The sequence below is a fragment of the Lathyrus oleraceus genome, chromosome 3 (assembly GCF_024323335.1).
Source record: "Lathyrus oleraceus cultivar Zhongwan6 chromosome 3, CAAS_Psat_ZW6_1.0, whole genome shotgun sequence".
Classification (NCBI taxonomy): domain Eukaryota; kingdom Viridiplantae; phylum Streptophyta; class Magnoliopsida; order Fabales; family Fabaceae; genus Lathyrus; species Lathyrus oleraceus.
The window spans coordinates 520236331-520258477 of NC_066581.1; the positions used below are offsets into that span (position 1 = coordinate 520236331).

Genomic DNA, 22147 nt, shown 5'->3' on the forward strand with positions numbered 1-22147 from the left:
TGGGATATCACCTTCAGCGTGACCCGATCCTGTAACAAACAAAGTTAAAAATATTATCAATTAGTTTTCAACACATCAAGTATCAATAATAAATAAGTTAGAATTAAATAAAAAACATATATACCTTTCCCTGCCATAATCGGTATGTCACATGGTCAGAATACTTGGTATGCACTGGTCGGTTATTGGGTTCTCCAGGGAACTCTGTCAGTGTGCACAAATGGCTCTGTTGAAGCAGGACTCGTAACCTCTGTATCACTAGTAACAGTAGCCTCGACATCATCAACAATATGGGTTCTATCTGTCTCGGCTGCCTCATCAGCAATAGGGGTCACATATGTCTCGACCACCTCATCAACAATCTCATCAGCAATATGGGTTGCATCAATCTCAGCCACCTCAGTTGGGTCAACAACAGTATGACCCTGCACCTTAGCATGAACAACTTCAACAACATGTTCATATCATCTTTGGGTTGTTTGTCTAATCTAACTACTTGACGTCGAGTGCTACGGGGTGTGTGGAACTGCTCAACCAATTGCTTTTGGTGAGAACCTGTTGGTACTACTCTCCTAGCTCGTACCTGAGAAGACCCTGCCTCAACAACTCTAACCTAAGTTGTTGCTCTATCCGTGATCGTGCCTCCAATAATGTCTTCCTTTCCCACGGTCTTCACTGTAGAATAGAAAAATAAAAAAAAAACAATGATCTACTGCCAATTTTGAAATTTTCAGTAAAATTTTACTTTTAACTAAATTTTTGGTATCAAGAGCAAAATTTCTAGTATCGCCTGAGAGGTTTTGAGATGTGTGAAATTTTTGAGTGGATTTTGAAAAATGGTTTAAAAGGTGTAAAGGATAATATAATGTATTCACTCAAATTGTGTGGGTGCCAGATATAAGTGGTGGTGCGGTGGAGGGAGGGCAGGTTAAATCCTCCAAAATATATGATGGTATAATTGAAAAAATAATGGTACAAAGAAAGAGAAAGAAGTTCATGCATAAAATAGAGGAGAAATCCAATCACATCAACCAACACAAAGAAAATGGCTTAGCTGGGGAGTTGACAACCAAATCAACCATGGGAAACCTAAACCAAAGCAATTCACTATGCATAAACTTTATCGACTCAAACACATAATTTGTTCTAATTTCCACTTAAAAGAAACACTTCAATAAACAATTTTGTGTGTGTCTAAAACCTATCTTTAAGAGGAGAATTTGATCTTATCCATCATTTCTGCATTATTGTTAACTTACCTTGGAAAATCAAATTATTTAGGTATAATCAAATGAACTGAATGAATGAATTTTAGATCAACAACAATCAATGCCTAATATTAACCTAACCCGACAAGTTAAAATCAAAGATAATACGAAATTTCACCTTAACCACTATAAGATCATATTACACCACCACTGATCCACAAATCGCACACAAGCTACCACTTGGAAATACTCTAACCATCCATCTAAAATGGTTTTATTCGATAGAAACCCTACCCTGTATTGGAGTAACACTCTATAATTGATAGTAACTTTGGATGGGGAAGGGTATCTCTTTCAAACCTTATCATCACCGGATACTAATTATGCTTTTTTAAATTACATGTTTCATTCATCAAATTACATGTTTCATTCATCAAAGTTTCCTTCATACAATCATCTTTTCATGTCCATTAATACACTTCATGGTCAACATACATATTATAAGTATTAGAGTGCGCAATCTAGGAGAAGGGTGAATTAGACTTGCTCGAATTTTCTTGATATTTAAGCAAGTTCCTTTTCTTTTTATTGTTTCAAAAACAAGTTAAATGTTGCAACTTGATTATAATAACGTTATGCAGAAAATTAAAATGCACAAAGTAAAGAACACAACAATATATCCTGGTTCCTCTTTCCAAACAAGAGTACTCCAATCCCCTCACACCCCGTGAGAGATTTCACGATTGTAAGATCTTTGTACAAGCCTACCATTAAATTTTTTATTACAATCTTCTGACAATAACAAAGAAGCACACCACTTCCTTGATTTTCAAACACCAACAACCATGATGGACTTTGGACCAAACTAATTCAAAGGACGTTTTGACAACAATCACCAACAACTTGATGATCACAAAAATACATATTTTACTCTTGATTTTGTATCTCTTTTGACTTTCTTGCATTACAAGATATATGAAAATTTTGGCTCTTATCTTTCACTTTGATCATAATACAAACATATACACTTAAGTCTTCAGTAATTATATGAACGAAACTTGTTTATATGATATGGAAGTTTATGCACACAGTTTCATTTGAAAATATATGAACACTTAACAACTTTGTTTGAATTGATTTGATAACTAAATTTTGAAAGAGTTGGTTTTCGTTTTACGGATGTATATATCTTATATACATCAATAAGAATCCCTTTGAATGAATACACGTGTTTGGAGTGGTTCCATGAACCAATGCAATCTTTAGGAATGAAATAAATTGATGAAAAGAGTTGTTGTTTCAGTGGTAACCAGTTACCATAATGCTTTAACTGGTTACAGTTGTAGCCGTTAAACGTTTTTTGAAATTTTTGTGGTTGTAACCATTTATAGGTTTTGGTTAACCGGTTACAATTGTAGTTGTTACAAAATAAAACATAGTTGTTAACAAAAAATTGTGCTTGCAACCAGTTACAGATTTTGCGTAACTGATTATAGTTGTTTGAAAATGTGAAAAACAACTTTGTAACAACATGGTTTGGTTCCAAATAATTTTGAAAGACGCGCAAATGATTTGAAATGAATTATGCATAATATTCTGAGTCATTAATATATATATATATATATATATATATATATATATATATATATATATATATATATATATATATATATATAAAATTTGTAATGCATACTTTAACCATCTTAATTCTTTTCTTTGATATGTGTTAGCCTTCAATCTTTTTCTTCTTAGACAAACTTTTGTCTTATTTTTGTTGATGTGTTTGTCCTCATCAAAACTTTACCCAAGGTCAAGAAAATTTTTTCTTCACAATCTTCCCCTTTTTAATGATGACAGGCATCCTTTGAAATTTTCTTGTTCCTTAAAGAGTTGCTTCAATATATATGACTTTTGCAAAGTTATGCAATAATTAGAATCTCCCTTTATCTTGTATATCTCCCTATTTCTTTTGAAATTTAAGACTTTCTCCCTTAAAAATATTATGAATAAGAACAGGTACAATACCTACTATTTCTCCTCCTTTTGACATCATAAAAAATAAGAAAAAATATAATAAAGTCCAAAGCAAAGTGATAACATATGAAAGATATATCATGATATATGAAAATTAATAACACATAATTAGACATTTATTTTCTTCATAAATATTTGATGTGAATGTTGATATCATTGATGGTGCTCTTTGAAAGTGCTAGTCTTTTCATTTCATCTTTATTTTGACCGTTTTCCAAACATCTAAACCTTGTGCATCAAGAAACCTTGCATATTGATCTTCTAGAAATCATAACATTCATCGGTAAAACGTGGATGCTTATTATGCTGCCACCTTATCCTAGAAACGCTTTTACGAAAGCCATCTGGATCGAGGAACAAGTTACCTTAACATGCTCTGATACCAATTGTAAGTATTAAAATGCGTAATCTAGGAGAAGGGTGAATTAGACTTGCTGGAATTTTCTTGATATTTAAGCAAGTTTCTTTTATTTACTTTTTCAGAAGCAAGTTAAGTGTTGTGACTTGATTAGAATAACATTATGCATAAAATTAAAGTGCAGAAAGTAAAAGACATAACGATATATTATGATTCCTCTTTTCAAACAAAAGCACTCCAGTCCCCTCACATCCAATGAGAGATTTTAATATTATCAGATATTTGTACAAGCCTACCACTAAGACTTCTCTTAAAATCTTCTAACAATAACAAAGAAGCACACCACTTCCTTGATTTGCAAGCACTAACAACTATGGTGTACTTTGAATCAAACTAATTCAAATGACTTTTTTACAACAATCGCCAACAATTTGATGATCATAAAAATATAGATTTCACTCTTTAGTTTGTATCTCTTTTGACTTGCTTGCATTACAAGATATATGAAAGTTTTGGCTCTTCTCTTTCTCTTTGATAAAAATACAAACATATACATTAAAGTGCTCAGTAATGATATGAATGAAATATATTTAAATGATATGAAATTTTATGCACAAATTTTAATTTGAAAATATATGAACACTTAACAACTTTGTTTGAATTGATTTGAAAACTACATTTTGAAAGAGTTGTTTTTCGTTTTACTGATGTATATACCTTATATACATCAATAGGAACTCCTTTTAATGAATACAAATGTTTGAAGTGGTTCCATGAAGCAATGCGGTCTTTATGAATGAAACATATTGATGAAAAAAGTTATTGCTTCAGTGGTAACTGATTACCATAATATTGTAATCGGCTACAACTGTAGCTGTTAATTTTTTTTTGAAATTTTCGTGGTTGTACTATATCTATTAAAAAATAAAACATAGATGTTAAAAAAAAATCATTCTTGTAATCGGTTACAACTATTTGAAAATATGAAAAACAACTTTGTAAGAACTTGGTTTGGTTCCAAATGATCTTGAAAGATGCACAAATAATTTGAGATGAATTATGCATAATGTTCCGAACCATTAAGATATATAATATGAATTGTAATGCATACTTTAACCATCTTGATTCTTTTCTTTGATTTGTGCTACCCTTCAATCTTTTTCTTCTTAGACAAACTTTTATCTTCTTTTTGTTGATGTGTTTGTCTTCATCAAAACTTTAACCAAGGTCAAAAAGAACTTTTTTCACACACATGTTGAGGCAAACAAATTTGAATGTTGGAACCAAGCAATGCAAGTAGAATTATCAGCTCTTGAAAGAATAGGTACTTGAGAAATTGATGATTCACCACCCAACGCTAATTAGATAGAAATGGATATACAAAATTAATTTTCATGTTGATGGCTTAGCTGAAAGATTCAAAGATCGATAAGTGGCAAAGGGATATAACCAAATCAAAGGGGCTAGATTACTTTGACACATATTCTCTTGTGGCAAAAATGACTACATTCAGACTTGTTATTTCTTTAACATCCATTAATCATTGGTTAATCTATCAAATTGATGTAAACAATGATTTCTTCACTATAACAAATAACTCCATTTCATCACGGACCCGAATGAAATATAACATCGATTACACATGCAAGGTAGCGAAAGGCGACATGAAAACATGTCACTTTTTACCCCTATGTTTTTAAATAATCGATATGAAAAATGGCAATGGCCATGAGTTCGATCCCCAACAACTGCATTTTTTTGGATTTTCAAAACTGCGATACTTTTTACCTCGATTTTTAACAATAACTGAGGGGTAAAGTCCTGTTTACAAAATTTTAGTTTTAACCTATTTTTTCTCTTTGCTTTAATATGTAAAGCATCAAATTTGTTGACAAATTCTAAATCTTCCTCATCATCAACAACAACACCAATAACAAAAACAAAAATAAGATCAATAAAATTCTTAATCATTAAATCTCAACAACAAAAACAACAACACAATCCATAGAAACTTTAAACATTAAATCTCAACACCACCACCAACAACAACAACACCACTAACAACAAATAAACAAAATCAATAGAATCGTTAAATATTAAATTTTAACAACAACAAGAATAACAATATTAAACATTTTACTTGAAACAAGTTCAACTAACATTAATAAGTTACTTTCATGCTTTCCTAACTAACATTAAACATTTTAAAAAAGTAATTACTAGAGAAAAAATTACATTAAGAAATCAACCTTGAAATATTTTCATGCTCCTGGTTTCATTATCATTGTTTTCAATATGTTAAGTTTAAATTTTAGCACTTTGCATCCAAGATGGATAGTGGTGACATTCACGTTTTAATTGGTTAGTAAGAGTTTCACGTGAATCACTAATGTTTTATGTGGATTGATGATTTGACAATGTCTTGACCATTGTTACTTTATAAATGGACAAGAAAGATTCGTTACTTGATTTTTCATCAAATTGATCATAAGAAAAATAAAAAAGAAAAAAAATATGCTACTTTACCCCTCACTTTTAAGCAAAACCGAGGTAATAGGTAATAAAAAAAATTTAAAAATTTAAATGTGATAAAATGTAGTTGTTGGGATTCGAAGACATGTCCTCTAAATATTTTACCCCTCGATTTTCAGCAAAGCCGATGTAATATGTCATAATTTTTTTATAAATAAATTAAAAAGTGTTAAAATGTAATTGTTGAGATTAGAAGGTGTGTCTTTTAAATACTTTACCCATCGATTTTCATCTCAACCGAGGGAATATATGATATTTTAAAAAAATAAAAAATGTGACGCGTCTATGGTTTACGCATTGACTTTTTATTGGATGAGGTGAAAGTTTCGTCATAAAATGTATTATTTGTAGCAGTGCTTACTAGAGAATTGTAAGAATATGTTCATGTGACCATACCATCAAGAATTTTCCTATATACACTCCACCAAGTATGTTCTTAAACCAACAAGCATGAAACGATTAAGAAGGATTAACCGGAAATCATCTAGTCTGTAAGCCAGGCTTGACGTAGTAGGCGCTGGTTGATAGATGTCCCCCGTAAATTGTTAATTTCTCGTTGGTGTACATGGAACGATTGACTAATATGTTAGTCACATGTGAATAACAAGGTTGGTATACCTCAGGAACCCATTGGTTCAAGTTGATCTCGCAAGAGCTAGGACTGTAGTGTTGAACTAGTTCAAGATACCCTTAGAGTTGAGTGGACTTATGGTTTAATAGAAGCTCCACTAAGATATAGCATCTCACCATGATCGTTGTTTATTTTTCAGATAAGCAAATGCTTGTGATGAAAGAAAGAAGGAGAAGATTAGAGGAACTGGAAAAATATATTTTCCTTGTTTTGCATTCCACTATGTATTCTATTGTTTGTACTAATTATTACATGTTGTATTGTGTAATACTTGATGTTTAAGTATGCGAAATTTGATACTCGTGTAATGTGCATACTATTGTATTTATGTTTCAATATTAGTATTATCAATCTAAATATGGTAATTCTAGACGTATCTCATTTAGGTTGTTACTGTCACACTTTTTGTGTGTACATCTCAATTAGTGATACACATTGAAATAATTTTATTTTAATGAGTTAAATATACGATACCCCTATAATGTTAGTGAAATTCGATTTACCTCCATGTAATTTTTTGTTGATCCCTCCTTGAAATGTTAAAATTATGTGTCTTTTATCCCTTAAGCGCAAAAGTTATCCTCTGTAATATTTTTTTTGGTTTATCTTCCCACGATTCAGTGTTCAAATTGTACGCTTAGAGAGGGGAAATAAAAAAATATTACATGGCGTAAAGGGAAATCCGGCTACATTATATGGGGTGTCGTATATTTACCATATTTTAACTAATTGATAAATGATACATATTTTTGTATTTTGATAAAATATTATTTTATTTTATTTTAATTGAGAATTTATATATATATATATATTTTAAAATTAACAAATCATTATTATCTTTTAAAATTATTGTATCTTAAATTTAAAACAACTCCAAATTATTTTTCTTTGTGAAAACAATTCAATCGGTGCTACTTGTACACCGAAGTTAATTTTAATTTTTTTAATACTATCTTAAATACAAATTAATCATCATTTATAATGATCTTAATAAAACTTTGCTTTTCATTAAAATAAAAGTGTTATAATGATCTCAAATAATTAGTTAATTAATTTGAAAATATATAAAATGAGATAATAAATTAATTTAAATTACTATAAATAAAATGTAAAAAAAGAAGTTAATATAGATAAAAATGATATGAAAGAGAAAGAAGTCGAAAATAGATGCATTTTATTTAATTACGATAGTTGATCTTTCATAAAGCAAAAATGATGAATGATTAACCCAACCATTATTTTACTTTCATTAGTTTAACTATAAATGAGTTATTTGATTATTTTACTTTCATTTTTTATAGTAAATTATTGTAATATATAAAAGATAATACTACCAGGTGATAGGTGATGATATATTTTCTAAATATTTCAAAAATATATGTTGACTTAGTAATCATGACTAAGTGTGATTTTTTAATGATACTTAGTAATCAAGACTATTTAATGAACAATTTAATAATTTGAATTAAACATGTGATTCGATCATTAAATTTGTAATAAAATTATTTTTTAATTTATTTTTCAACAACTTAACCATTATGTTTCTAGCACTATCTTTTCTCCATTATAACTTCTTTTTCCATCCATCTTTCTATTCTATCATTATATTCATTAATTTAGGTTGTATGTTCACCACAACTAAGATCTATTTTATTTATTTTTATGTATTTTTTCTTAATATCTTTTAAAAATATATTTAATATTTATAGAATACTCTCATCAAACTATGCCTCCTCAATAAGGTAGAGGACTCCTTTAAGATATCTTTTAAAAAATATTCACTGTAGAAAAACTCATTCAAAGAGTGATCCTTAAACCTTTTATAAAAATCTTTCATCAAAGAGTGAAAAAAAACATATGTGTCAAAAGAAAATGAAAGATATAAATATATTTAATTCACTTATTGAAATTTAACAATGTTTAATCTTAACAAAATAAGTAATTTGAAAGAAAGAATTTTTTTTCTTCTATCTCTTTTCTTTTCTTTTCTTTTATAAATATAAATAAAAAATAGAAGACAAAAAAAAACCCGGAGGATTATCACTAATAATAAGAGATAAAGATACACATATCAACACAATTAAAAAAATCAGTTAAGGAAAATAAAGATGAAGAAGAGAAGTTAGAGTAAGGGAGTTGAATTAGAAATTTTAAATTATAAATCATTGATGGAAAATTTTATTGATTGATTTGACGTTCAATGTTTTAGATCTAACACGAAAGAAAATGATCAATTGAAAAAAATATAATTAATACAAATCATAAAGAGTGTCGTAGTACATATGTAGTTCTCATGTCATCCTAGGATTTTGAGTCTAGAGATAGTGTTGTAATACGAACGTAACCCGCATGTCCTCCTAGATTAGAGTTTAACGAGAGTGTTATAGTACATATGTAGCTCGTCTGTACTCCTAGACCGATTAGAGTCTATGAGCGTCTAAAGAGCGTGTTTAGTACAGATCCTAGCTCACATGCCCTCTTAAACAATATAATTCAAGAAGAGTGGCGTGGTATATAATGTAGTCCACGTGTCTTTCCAGAATATGCCATGAGTTATGTGACTGGTACCACATGCATATGGAGTAGAGGATGATGTCTATTGTATAAGCATTCATGTGTATAATGTGTCATGTCGTGTAACTCTGTGTAATATTGTATTATTTGTGTAATGTTATGTGATTACCATATTGATTGTGAGTTTTGATCTATATTATCCTTTATTGTTATTATGCCTTATAATTTGTAGAATGTATTCTCACTCACCTGTTTCTATGTTCCTATGGTTTGAACTTATGTGAATGATATCCTCATATTGAGACTAATGAATATTTGCATTGCTATAAGGTTATTTAGGATGATGTAGAAGACCAATCCACTATATTCTAGTTGTATTTATACGCTGACGTGTTAAGTCTTTTAGTGTGTTTTAAGTTGTAATAAGACTATAATATTGTGACATCGGGGTCAGGATTCACTTTTAAATTTTCATGTTTGGTTCAATGTTTAAACAAGTATTCGTATATGAGATGCGCGGTTTTATTTTGAGTTGATGTGATGCAATTTTTAAGAATCTTTTTTAATATATTATAAATTTATTTGAATATTATTATATTTAAAATTTTATAGATTTAACTTGTTGTTTGTTGTAAAACTACTTTTATACATGTACCTTAACTCAAATATGTCTGTATAGACAATTATAGATGTCTTATTTTAAAACATATCCATACTATAATTAGAAAAATAAAGTAGATTTTATCTTATCATTTATATTAAGCTCATTATCATGGTGCAAACACTCTGGCCAAAAATATTATATTAAGTTCATTATCCCAAAACATTATGGTAAAAAAAATTATATAAGCACAAGAGATAAAATTCTAGGTAAGTCAATTAATTGAAAACAAAACTAATTTTATATTATATTATTAAGAAAAATGAGGAGAGAAAAACATTTGTTCTTAATTTTACTTTTGTCATTTTCAATTTTTGCATCAATTTCAAACTCTCTTCCTCTCTCAACCAACAAAAGATGGATAGTAGACGAGTTAGGAAAAAGGGTAAAGTTGCATTGTGTTAATTGGTCAAGCCACCTAAATGCAATGATAGGTGAGGGTCTTGACACAATATCCTTACAAAATCTTATATCTCAATTGAAGGAATTAGGATTTAATTGTGTTAGATACACATGGGCTACACATATGTTTACACGTTATTCAATGTATAAAGTTGGAGAAAATTTTGACAAATTGAATCTCATTGATTTTAGGTTAACAATTAGATTTTATAATCCTTCTTTAGAGAATATTACAGTTGTGGAAGCCTTTGATTTGGTGATTGATGAGTTTGGAAAACAAGATATGATGGTTTTGGTTGATAATCATGTTAGTGATCCTAAATGGTGTTGTGATGGGAATGATGGGAATGGATTCTTTGGTGATAAAGATTTTGACCCTAAAGAATGGTTAGAAGGACTTTCCAATGTTGCCAATCGTGTCAAGGGAAAACCTCAGGTTCATATAAAAATAGTATTTTATCTCTTCTAAAAATATATTTATTATGTTAATTTTATTAAAAAAATTATAAGTATCAACAACTCGCATATTTTAAAGTTGTATCAATAGCCTTATGATCAAAACGTGGTCCTTCTAGAGGTAAAACGGGTCCAACATGTCGGACATGTCTGTTTTACCCACACTTTTTATGGAATGGACCATGATTTTAAGGTCATATTGTCTAATGTGATCGCCCTGCACCGTCCAAATTTCTGCAAACTTTTATGAGCGTTGGTATTAAAATAAAATTTTACAAATTTAAGATTTACAAGTATAGTTTTTGCGAGCCCGTCCCACCATGTCCTTATTTTTCGTGGGACAAATCAAGATTTGAGGCTCGCTTACTCAATTATGTCTACTCCATCCCGTATTTTTATATACTTTTGCTGAAAAGACCTAAACAGGACAAGCATGCCTGTTTGTCACCCATAATCCCTTAATAATATTTTTTTATAAATATTTCAAGAGTTATAGGTACATAAATCCATTATTTTGACATATTAAAAAAACTATCTCTTTAATGGTTGATTTTTGAATTTATATAGGTTGTGGCAATAGGGCTAAGAAATGAACTAAGAGGTCCAAATCAAAACCAACAAAATTGGCACAAATACATGAGTCAAGGAGCTACAACAGTTTACAATGCAAATCCAAATGTTCTTGTTTTTGTATCAGGCTTGAGCTATGACACTGATTTAAGTTTCTTGAAAACAAATCCTTTAAACACAAGCATAGGTAACAAATTGGTGTACGAGGTACATTCTTATGCCTGGTCAAGTGGGCCACGAAGTGATTGGACTGAGAAACCATTAAACCAAAAATGTGCCAATGTAATGAATGGATTGACCGATAAAGCTGGATTTCTCATGAGTGGTTCCAACCCAAGTGCATTGGTTATGAGTGAATTTGGTATGAACATGGAAATTTTGGATAACATGAACCAAAGATTTATGTCTTGTATGATGGTTTATCTTGTTGGTAATGATTTGGATTGGGCTTTGTGGGCAGCACAAGGTGCATATTATGTAAGAAAGAATGAGACTAGGGTGAGTGAGACATTTGGTTTATGGAATATTTATTTTAGATCACTTCGATATGCAGAATTTCCACAAAGATTTCAACTCTTACACAAAAAGCTTCTAGGTATGGTATTTTTACTATAGAAGATTGAAATTTAGGATTATGAAATTTTAATTTTTAGTTTGAAGATTTGAATAAACATGATCAAAATTATTTGATGCGACCGCAGACATGATTTAAAAATCATGTCGTAATTGTCGATGCTGACCACAATTTAAAACTATGATTTTTACTACGAGAAAAAATTGAATTATGAATATAAATAAATAATATTTTATGATGACAAGTTGATTTTAATTTTCATAATTGTAGAACCAAGTTCAAATTCAAGCAAATCCTATATAATATATCATCCATTAAGTGGGCAATGTGTGAGAGTAAGCAATAATCATAAACTTGAATTGGGTGATTGTGATTGGCCAAGTAAGTGGAATCAAGAAGGACAACAAATTAAATTGGTTGAAAATGGTGCTTGCATTGAAGCAATTAGTGAAGGATCTCAAGTGAAGCTCTCAAGTGATTGCAAGAGCAAGCAAAGTTTTTGGAAAAAGTTATCAACATCAAATCTTCATTTGAGTATTTTGGATAGACAAGGAAATTACTTGTGCTTGGAAAGGGAGTCCCCTACTTCACCTAAGATAGTCACGAAAAAATGCATATGTGTGGATGATAGTCTTTCTTGTTTGGATGATCCTCAAAGTCAATGGTTTCAACTAGTTACAACAAATGTGTAATAATTTTATCTAATATTTATTGTCTATTATCTACCAAATAACATATGAAAAAAAATATTTTCATAAAACTTCAAGGTTATTTATATTGTTTTTGTTGTTTTTCAAACATAGGAATGGTTATTTTCATTTATTGTGACTTGCATAATATATATGGTCATATAATATATATTAAAATAAATTGGTTATTCTCATTTGAGTGAGAGTTTGTTCTTATATTTTCTCTAAGTGGTCTTAGAATCCAAAGTATAGGAGTTTTTAGAATAATTAAGAGCTTGGAGGATTTTATCATGAAAGTATGCATCTTATTGTGAGAATTTAGATCGAATTCTAGTCTCGACAAGGATAACTTCTTGGTTCGACAAAGGTTTAGCATGTAGTCGAAGTTTATTTACATGTTGATCCTGCATGCTGTAGGCGAAGTATGTTCAAACATGAAGTAGTCGAATTGCTAGGATTGTTAGGATGTTGATAACACCGAAACACATAGTTTATTTCGACTTGATTTGCACATGTTTTAGTGTTACTTTATCATATTTTGTAGTGTTATGCTGGTAATTTGTGTATGTTTCAAATACTTTACAAGTAGGAGTCGGTACATGAAGAAATCGGATGAAAACGACGAAAAATGGAAGAAAAAAAGGACAAAATACACTGATGATCACCTACATGACGCTTGCCATGGCCCCAACCATGACTAGGCAGTCATGGAGCCCACCGGAGAGAGAAAGGGAATGAAGAAGACGCTGTCAAAGAGCTGTGGTGATCGCCACACATACCATGGTGTCCACCGTGTAGTACAAAACGGTAAGGATCCTCACTTTGCACTTGTGGCGACCACCACAAGCATCATGGCATCCGCCATGCAGTTCGACCCCTGAAAAATTACAATAGAAAAAACCCAGTCTTCCCTCATTCCTCCATATTTTCCTCCCGTAATTTTTACACGTTCAGGACTGTAGTTCAGCATATTTAACACTATATATAGTTAGTTTTTAGGAGAATTGAATATCCAAGTTTTTTTAGTTTTCATTAGGCGTATATTTTACCGTAAAAAATACTAATCGTTCACATTGAAGGATTAGTACATTGCTTTGTATTCAAAATTCTTTACACTACTTAGATCGTCGAATATTAATCTTGATGTTATATTTATTTAGAAGTTTTACCTTATTCAAGTTCTTCCGCATTTGATTTCTCACATTATTACAATTCTCGTAAGTTTTATATGCTTTTATTATTAACCGGTAACTATATGCTTGAATCTGATCTTGTATGCGTGTGATATTGAATCTAACATAATTCATATCTATATCATCTCTATCATGTTTTTGTTTTATATGTTCAATAATAATAATATGAGTTATATGCATATTATGTCTAGCTAAATCTATAGATTCCGTTATGTGAGGACCGTCGTTCCGATGAGACTCGGTAAATTTAATTAGCGTAACTTTTAGTCTTAAATTATTTTTCTGGTTCTGGTTTTTAAGATTTAATATTCAAAATGTTTTCCATGACAGTGAAAACATTTAGATACTGGTCAACAACACGATAGTGTGAGACCAGTATCCGATAAATTTTCTGCATCTGTAATTTCGAGTCGTTCAAGCATCAGTCAGTAGTGTGACAGTGCGAGACTGATGTTTGATCTATTTTCTGCATTTGCAATTTCAAAACACTCAGGTATGGGTCAATAGTACGACAGTGTGAGACCATTACCCGATCAATAAAAATCGGATTTTTAATTTCTAAATACAGCGATAATGCTTTAGAGATTAATTAGGACTTAATAGTTTTCAAAAAGTGTTTCAAAATTGTACGTGTGGAGCGACAACATGACATTTACGGTTTAGAAGTATAACACGGGCCAATAACACGACAGTGTGAGGCTAGTGTTTTTAAACTAACATTTTCTCCTGAAAAGCATTTTAAACATAGCCAACGCCAAGGATTTATTGAGTCCCAGAGATACACTGGAAACCATATTTCAGTCTCTCTTATTTGATATATTTTCCAAGATCTATTTTATTTTAAATCTTCTTAGTTTTAGTTTCCCCCTATTTTTGATTTATAGCCTTAGATTTACATAGCATCAATAGATAACGATAAAGTTTATTATCGGTCCCTATGGGTTCGTACACTTGCGGAATAACCCCCATCAAGTTTTTAGCGCCATTGTCGAGGATTAATTTAGTCAATATCGTAACTTCATTATTGTACTGTATCGACTAAGGCAAAAATTTAGTTATATTTTCCAACTAGTTAGTTGATTGTATGTCATACACTCGTTCCTGAAAGGACGAGCTAGTATAACCCATTAACGAAATTAAGCGTTTTATCCACAGACACCAAATTAGACAACTTCGTTTAAAGTATAATAGCCCACCTCAGATATGGATGAAAACCAAAACCTTCCTGTCAAGGACTATGCTGCTTCATCTCAAGAAGAGCCACACTTGAGTATTGCATCCCCCACCATTGAGGCAAATAATTTCGTGTTGAAACCCGCTTTGTTGTAAATCGTGCAATAGAACAAGTTCTTTGGTAATCCCACAAAGGACCCGAACCTTCACTTGTCAGTGTTTGTACAGTACGCAGATACATTGAAAGCTAATGGTGTAAATCCAAAAGCCATACAACTACGTATTTTCCCTTTTTCTTTAAGAGATAAAACTAGAGCTTGGCTCCAGTCTCTACCATCAAACTCCATCACAACATGGAATGAATTGAAAAAAGCCTTCTTAGCCTGTTGTAACACCTAATTGCTAGCTATGTGGAACCCCTGGGAACAACACTCATGAATGCCAATTATTGGCTGGAATTCTATTAGACCAATCGAATTATGCCCAAGGAAACCCGTACTCTAATGCTTATAATCCTGGTTGGAGGAATCATCTTAACTTTTCTTATAATAACAATAATGCGTTGTTTTCTCATAGCCCAACACCTACCACCCCCTCCTGGCTATCAAAACCCGCACCAACTACTCCTCAAGCGCCTAAGTAATCGAATCTCGAAATAATGATGGAAAACTTCATTGCAACCCAGACTCAACAAAATAAGGAATTTATTAATCAAAACATTCATAACAATGAGTTGGTGAAACAATTAGCAAATAAGGTAGACTCTTTAGCCACGCATAACAAAATGCTAGAGACACAAATCTCCCAAGTAACACAACGACAAACAGCTACTACTGCCCCAACTAGCATTTCTCCTGGCCAACCACAACCAAACCCAAAAGGGCATGCCAACATAATCACACTACGAAGTGGGAAGTTTTTTTTTAAATATACAATTTTTTTTTAAAAATTCCAAAAATACCCCCATTTTCAAAAAAATTACAAAAATGAGCATTTTTTCCCCTATTTTTGCCTTGGGCGGCACCCTAGTTGGCGCCTACCCTTAAGGGTAGGGCAAGTCGCCACTAGGAGTGGCGCCTACCTTTAATTTCTTTTTTTCTTTTTTTTTTATAAATTATTTTAAATTTATTAATTTATGTTTATTATAAATTATATTAATTTATATTAACACATATATATATAAATAATGTTATTTACAAGATATATATATATATATATATATATTAATTAAATTTATAAGTAATTAATATTATTTATAAATTTTTGGAAAAAAATTTAATTTATATACATGTAAATAAATAATATTTTGTATATATTTGTAAAATACACAATATATATATATATATATATATATATATATATATATATATATATATATATATATATATTAATTTTTATATATTTAATTTAATTTATAAGTAATTAATATTATTTATAAATTTTTATATATAAAGATATGATACACAATATCTTTAAAGATAAAGATATAAAGATAATAAACACAATATATTTTTATTAAAATAATACACAAGACAAATATTATAAAGATATGATTAAAATGCATTATTAATTTGGGATTTATCACATATAATGCGGTCCCTGGTACGATCCGCAAGGGGGAGGTCTAACTACTCGCCTAGACGGCTCACGTGGTGGTGGTGCTTCCCTATTACCACCCCTAGTCCTAACGCGTCCCCTTGCCGTTTGCCGTTATGGTTGGGTCGAAGTCCCTTCAATGCTGTAGGAAAGGCGGGTGCCCTCTGCGCCCTCAAAGCTTTGTCTCGGTGGGACAAACTGACTCCTGTTGGGTGCGCCCTTGAAATGTGGCCTTTGGTAGTTGAGGGTTGAATCGGGTTGGATAAAGAACAATGTTTGTTGTGGTGTGTAGTAATCTTGTTGGTAATCCTCTTGTATACCCGTGTCGGGGCTAGGTGGAGGACTGGAAGAGCTCGGGACATCGTCGTGATGGAAGTGTTGGGATTGGTTGATGTGGGGGGATTGATATTGTGGTAGGTGTTGGGACTGTTGATGGTGGTGGGAATGTTGAGGTTGGTGTTGGTAATCTTCATGGTATTGGGGTTGAGTTTGTGGTATGTAGTGTTGATTTAGTTGGGGGGTGGACATGTGTTGTGGTGGTTGTTGTTGGTAATACGGTGGTGGTGGTTGTTGTTGGTAATAAGGTGGTGGTGGTTGTTGTTGGTAATACTGTGGTGGTTGTTGTTGTTGGGAATATTGTGGTGGTTGTTGTTGTTGGAAATATGGTTGTTGCATCCGGGGATCGTCCAAATAGAACGGGTCAGACACAATCATTTCTGGATTTGTATTTGCTCTATACCAATCCACATATTCCCTTGTCGGCTTCATTTCGTTGGGCGCCACCGGAAATTGTAGAACATAATAGGCACGGTCTTTCCATATTTTACGGAACTCCTTTGCAAATTCCTTCCAATTTTGGGCATACCACTGGTGGCTGACTTTTTTAAGATGCCAAGGTTCCAAAGACATTGGGGGGCCTGGGATTTCTTGATGCATTCCGAATTGCAGTTTGACACGATCACTTTGGTACATCTCCACAGTGGTGAACCGCATTATAGCCGTTTTTGCTGTCCAAACAGCTGCATCTTCGGGGTTGGGTTGATGTTCCAATCCCAAATATGGCCTCCAAATAAACTGCAAAGAAAAAAGTAAATATGTTATTTATTGAGAATGCTTGATATTAATAAATCAGTTAGAATATGAGTGATTTAGTGGTAATACATCTTGTGCTCGGAGACGATCCAAGAGTTGACGATAAAATATTATTTTATTTTTCGGGGTAAGACTGTAATCTAGTCCGGTTGTAATGAACCTAAACAAAAAAAGATAAATAATATTATTTACAAATATTTATAGAATAAATATACAAAAATGAAGTAACATCATAAATTTACCTAGTTGCGTAGGGGAAGGAGTAGACGTTAGGATTTTCTGGGGCTAGCCTCGGCAATCTCCACCACCCCCATGTTTGGAGCAAAAAAGCACATCCGGAAAATGTACAGTGGTCATTTTGTGCATTTTTACACAAAGAGCTATATAGGAAAGCCAATACAGCAGAACCCCAACTATACGTGCTTATTCTATCAATGTCCTCGAGCAAACTCAAGTACATAAAGTTTATGCTATTTCCCGTGCCTTCGGGAAATAGCAAGTTCCCAAACAATAACATAATGTAAACCCTGGTTTTTATGATTTTTTCTTGTTCGGACGAATCCTCAGTCAAATTTATAGAGTCGTGGTAGAATTAGAGGCTCGATAGTTTAATACCCTGGCCCCTTGCTTTTGCAGATCCCTCACCCTCGACCAGATCTACGCCCAACATTTGAACACATATTTCGTTGGGTTGTTGAACATTTCCAGTCACAGGCTTACCATCTATTCGAAGACCCAAAAGCATGTACACGTCCTCTAGTGTGATGGTACATTCACCGATTGGTAGGTGAAAAGTGTGTGTCTCTGGTCTCCAACGTTCACACAAAGCAAGAATAGATTTGACATCAATTGTGGCATTTACGACATGCATAACATGACCGAACCCCGCACACTCTATGTAAGGTACGCACCATGGGTCTGGATAAGGCATAGGGTGTGAACGTTGACGAAATTTCTTGGGATCCTTTAAAAACAAATAATATAAACAATCATTAGATTGGACTTTTAAAAAACAAATTGTATACATACGAAAGAGGCAATGTTCAAGAAAAACTTACGAATGAGGCAATGTTTGCCCCAGTGCCTCTGTGTTCTTGGCCCATGGTAAGAAGAGACATGATTGCAATATAGAACGAAGCTTGGTGGATGAGAAGTTTCGCCGGAGTTCTCTGAATAAAAGTGTTAGTGGTTGATAAAAACTTGCAAGAATGACCTTCTATTTATACGACAATCTTGCAGGCTAGGTGGATAGGTTGGCATGCATTGGTATAAATTAGGTTGCACTTGTCTTGTCTAGGGGAAGGCTTGGTGGAACCTGATGATGCAAAGATGTGACACGTGTAAGGCATGCGTGGGAATCTTGCAGACTAGGTGCAGGCTAGGTGGATAGGTTGGCATGCATTGGTACAGAGTAGGTTGCACTTGTCTTGTCTAGGGGAAGGCTTGGTGTTAGTGTTGCATGCAAAGATGCGACACGTGTAAGGCATGCGCGGGAATCTTACAGACTAGGTGGTGAAGACATTTGATGGATAGGCATGCATGGTGTAACACCTCAAAATTTGCCCTCCTCTTCTTGGGACTAGTTTAGCATATTGCATTTCATTTTTAGGGCATTAGGCATTGCATTTTTGCATTTCATGGAAATAAGAGATCATCCTCCAAAGTCTTTTCAGAAGATGTAGAAGGTACATGATTTGAGCCTGAGGGTCTTATTGGATTGAGGATCAACCATCTGAGGGTTTGTACTTCAATTAGGGTTTCCTAATCTTTCAAAGGTCTTGAGTATTATATTGCTTGCAAGGATATGTTAAAAAATACTTCGTATAGGAGACCCGATGGACGAAAAGAATAAAAGAGTCCAGGCAGAAATGGGCATCCCGACGAACCAGAAAAAAAAAATAAAAAAAAGGTTCGGGCAAAAATTAGGGATAAAAAGGAAAAAACTGTACACCCGGCAAGTCGAAAACCCCACAAGGGCGGCTTGGGCAAAAAAAGGGTGTCCCGTGGACTGAAAACCCGAAAGGGCGGTCCAGGCAAAAGAGGGATTGAAACGAACAACTGCGTCTAGCATGATCGTTTGAACTTTGGATATGACTATGGATAATCCCCGACAGGGATCGGTGGGAAGCGTCTTGTTCAGAAGGCAGAAAGTATGGAGAGTCTTGAGGACATATGGGGTGTAACCGAGTTGGAACTCGATGAGATCACGGTTTCTCATTGCCATTAGGATAGATTTTCCTTTTGTGCGCAATTACCTCTTTTCAGGAATTGCTTCCTGTATATTGCTCGGTTTTGAGCCACTTCTTTTCAATCAATATAAATGCACATTCAGTCAAATAATTTTGTTTTTGTTTTCATTACCGCTGTGATTGCAAAAACATCCATTTATTTTGATAAGAATCTTTGCATTTTGAGACATAGGGGTCCCTTCCAATGCATGTTTATAAGATTGAAAACTTGAAATCTTATTTGGAAGGTTGAGTGAACTAGGTGTTGAAACTTTGGCACGCCTGGGGCACGTTTTTATCTAACGATCTCTTTTGCAGATGCTAATGGTTATTTTCACTCACTTGCAGGTTGTGATGTGAAGCGTTTTGACAAGAGATCCCCGTGGAGTCCAATCAGGGATGAGAAATAGAAGAATGGTGAAAAGACGGCGAAAGACGTACGACGATCCTAGAGGATTAATCAAGAAGACTCTTCAAAGTCTGAAGAAGTGGAAAGTTGACATTTTGGTTAGATGGTGGATACCTTTGTTTGACGCGTCGACAGGTGTTCCATGTCAAATATGCCGTACCTCCCCAGCAGGTTCGAGATCGGTATTCCCTCGGCAGCCAGGCCTGAAGGTTGCTATTTCCCCTAGCAGGGTTGAGATTGTTATATCCCTAGCAAGTTGGGAGGTTGCTGTTTCCCTAGTGGAGGTGTGCGTTGGTAGCTGTTTCCCCAGCGAAGTCCCCAAGCGGATCGGGTTCAGCGGAGGTCGTCCCTAGTAAGGGTTGTCCTTTCCCCAGCAGCAGTGCTATTTCCCCAGCATGGTGGAAATTGGAGCGATATCGAGTTCCTCAGCAGAGTGCCTCGAGCTCCCCAGTAGAGTCCCTTGAGGGGGATACTATTTTATGCATTCATCATTTAGAGAAGCATAGCATATTGCATAACTCATTGCGTAGTATTTCCATGGTTATGGAGCATTACGCTGAAAAAAAACTCATGCATAAGCATTGCCAGCATAAGCTAGTCTCAAGCCGTGGTTACCGTTTGAGGATTGGTTTGGTTGATTGGAAGATCAGCATCAACATTGCAAGCATCAGTTACACTCAAGCCGTGGTTACCGTTTGATATTGGTTTCGCCGGATGGTGAAGATGTTACTCCGAGGAGTTTAGCATCATGACGTTGGATCAGCGCGACTCAAGCCGTGGTTACCGTTTGAGAGTTGGTTTCACCGGATGGTGAAGATGTTACTCCGAGAAGTTTAGCATCATGACGTTGGATCAGCGCGACTCAAGCCGTGGTTACCGTTTGAGATTTGGTTTCGCCGGATGATGAAGATGTTACTCCGAGGAGTTTAGTATCATGACGTTGGATAAGTTAGACTCAAGCCGTGGTTACCGTTTGAGATTTGGTTTCGCCGGATGATGAAGATGTTACTCCGAGGAGTTTAGCATCGTGACGTTAGGTCAATGGTATTCCCCAGTAGTGCGATATTGGAGGAAGAATTTCTATCGTACGAGATGGAAGTGGGAAGGTGTTACTCTGAGGAGTTTAGCATCGTGATTTTGGATCAACAACATTCCCCAGTTAGTCCCCGGCAAGCGTCTGCATTGTTTTGACATATGTAGATGTCATCCCTGCGATACCGGTAAGTGTCGTGTCGATCCCCGTAATGTCTGTTTTCTTTGATGTCAGTAAACATCATTGTTCGATGTCAGTAAACGTCGAGTTCCTTCCCAGTCATTGGTAAATGTCTGGTCGAGTATCTTTTCTTTGGTGTCAGTAAACATCATTGTTCGATGTCAGTAAACGTCGAGTTCCTTCCCAGTCATTGGTAAATGTCTGGTCGAGTATCTTTTCTTTGGTGTCAGTAAATATCATTGTTCGATGTCAGTAAACGTCGAGTTCCTTCCCAGTCATTGGTAAATGTCTGGTCGAGTATCTTTTCTTTGGTGTCAGTAAAAATCATTGTTCGATGTCAGTAAACATCGAGTTCCTTCCCAGTCATTGGTAAATGTCTGGTCGAGTATCTTTTCTTTGGTGTCAGTAAACATCATTGTTCGATGTCAGTAAACGTCGAGTTCCTTCCCAGTCATTGGTAAATGTTTGGCCGAGTATCTTTTCTTTGGTGTCAGTAAACATCATTGTTCGATGTCAGTAAACATCGAGTTCCTTCCCAGTCATTGGTAAATGTCTGGTCGAGTATCTTTTCTTTGGTGTCAGTAAACATCATTGTTCGATGTCAGTAAACGTCG

At 33.6% G+C, this 22147-nt stretch overlaps 1 protein-coding gene across 1 annotated transcript; it reads left to right on the forward strand.

The window, feature by feature from the left end:
• The first annotated feature begins 10200 nt into the window (after positions 1-10200).
• On the forward strand, positions 10201-12632 carry LOC127131934 (glycosyl hydrolase 5 family protein). The gene is made up of 3 exons (XM_051060816.1): positions 10201-10776; positions 11364-11961; positions 12211-12632. Exons 1-3 carry the CDS (start codon positions 10201-10203, stop codon positions 12630-12632), a joined length of 1596 nt encoding a protein of 531 aa, XP_050916773.1.
• The last annotated feature ends 9515 nt before the right edge of the window (positions 12633-22147 follow it).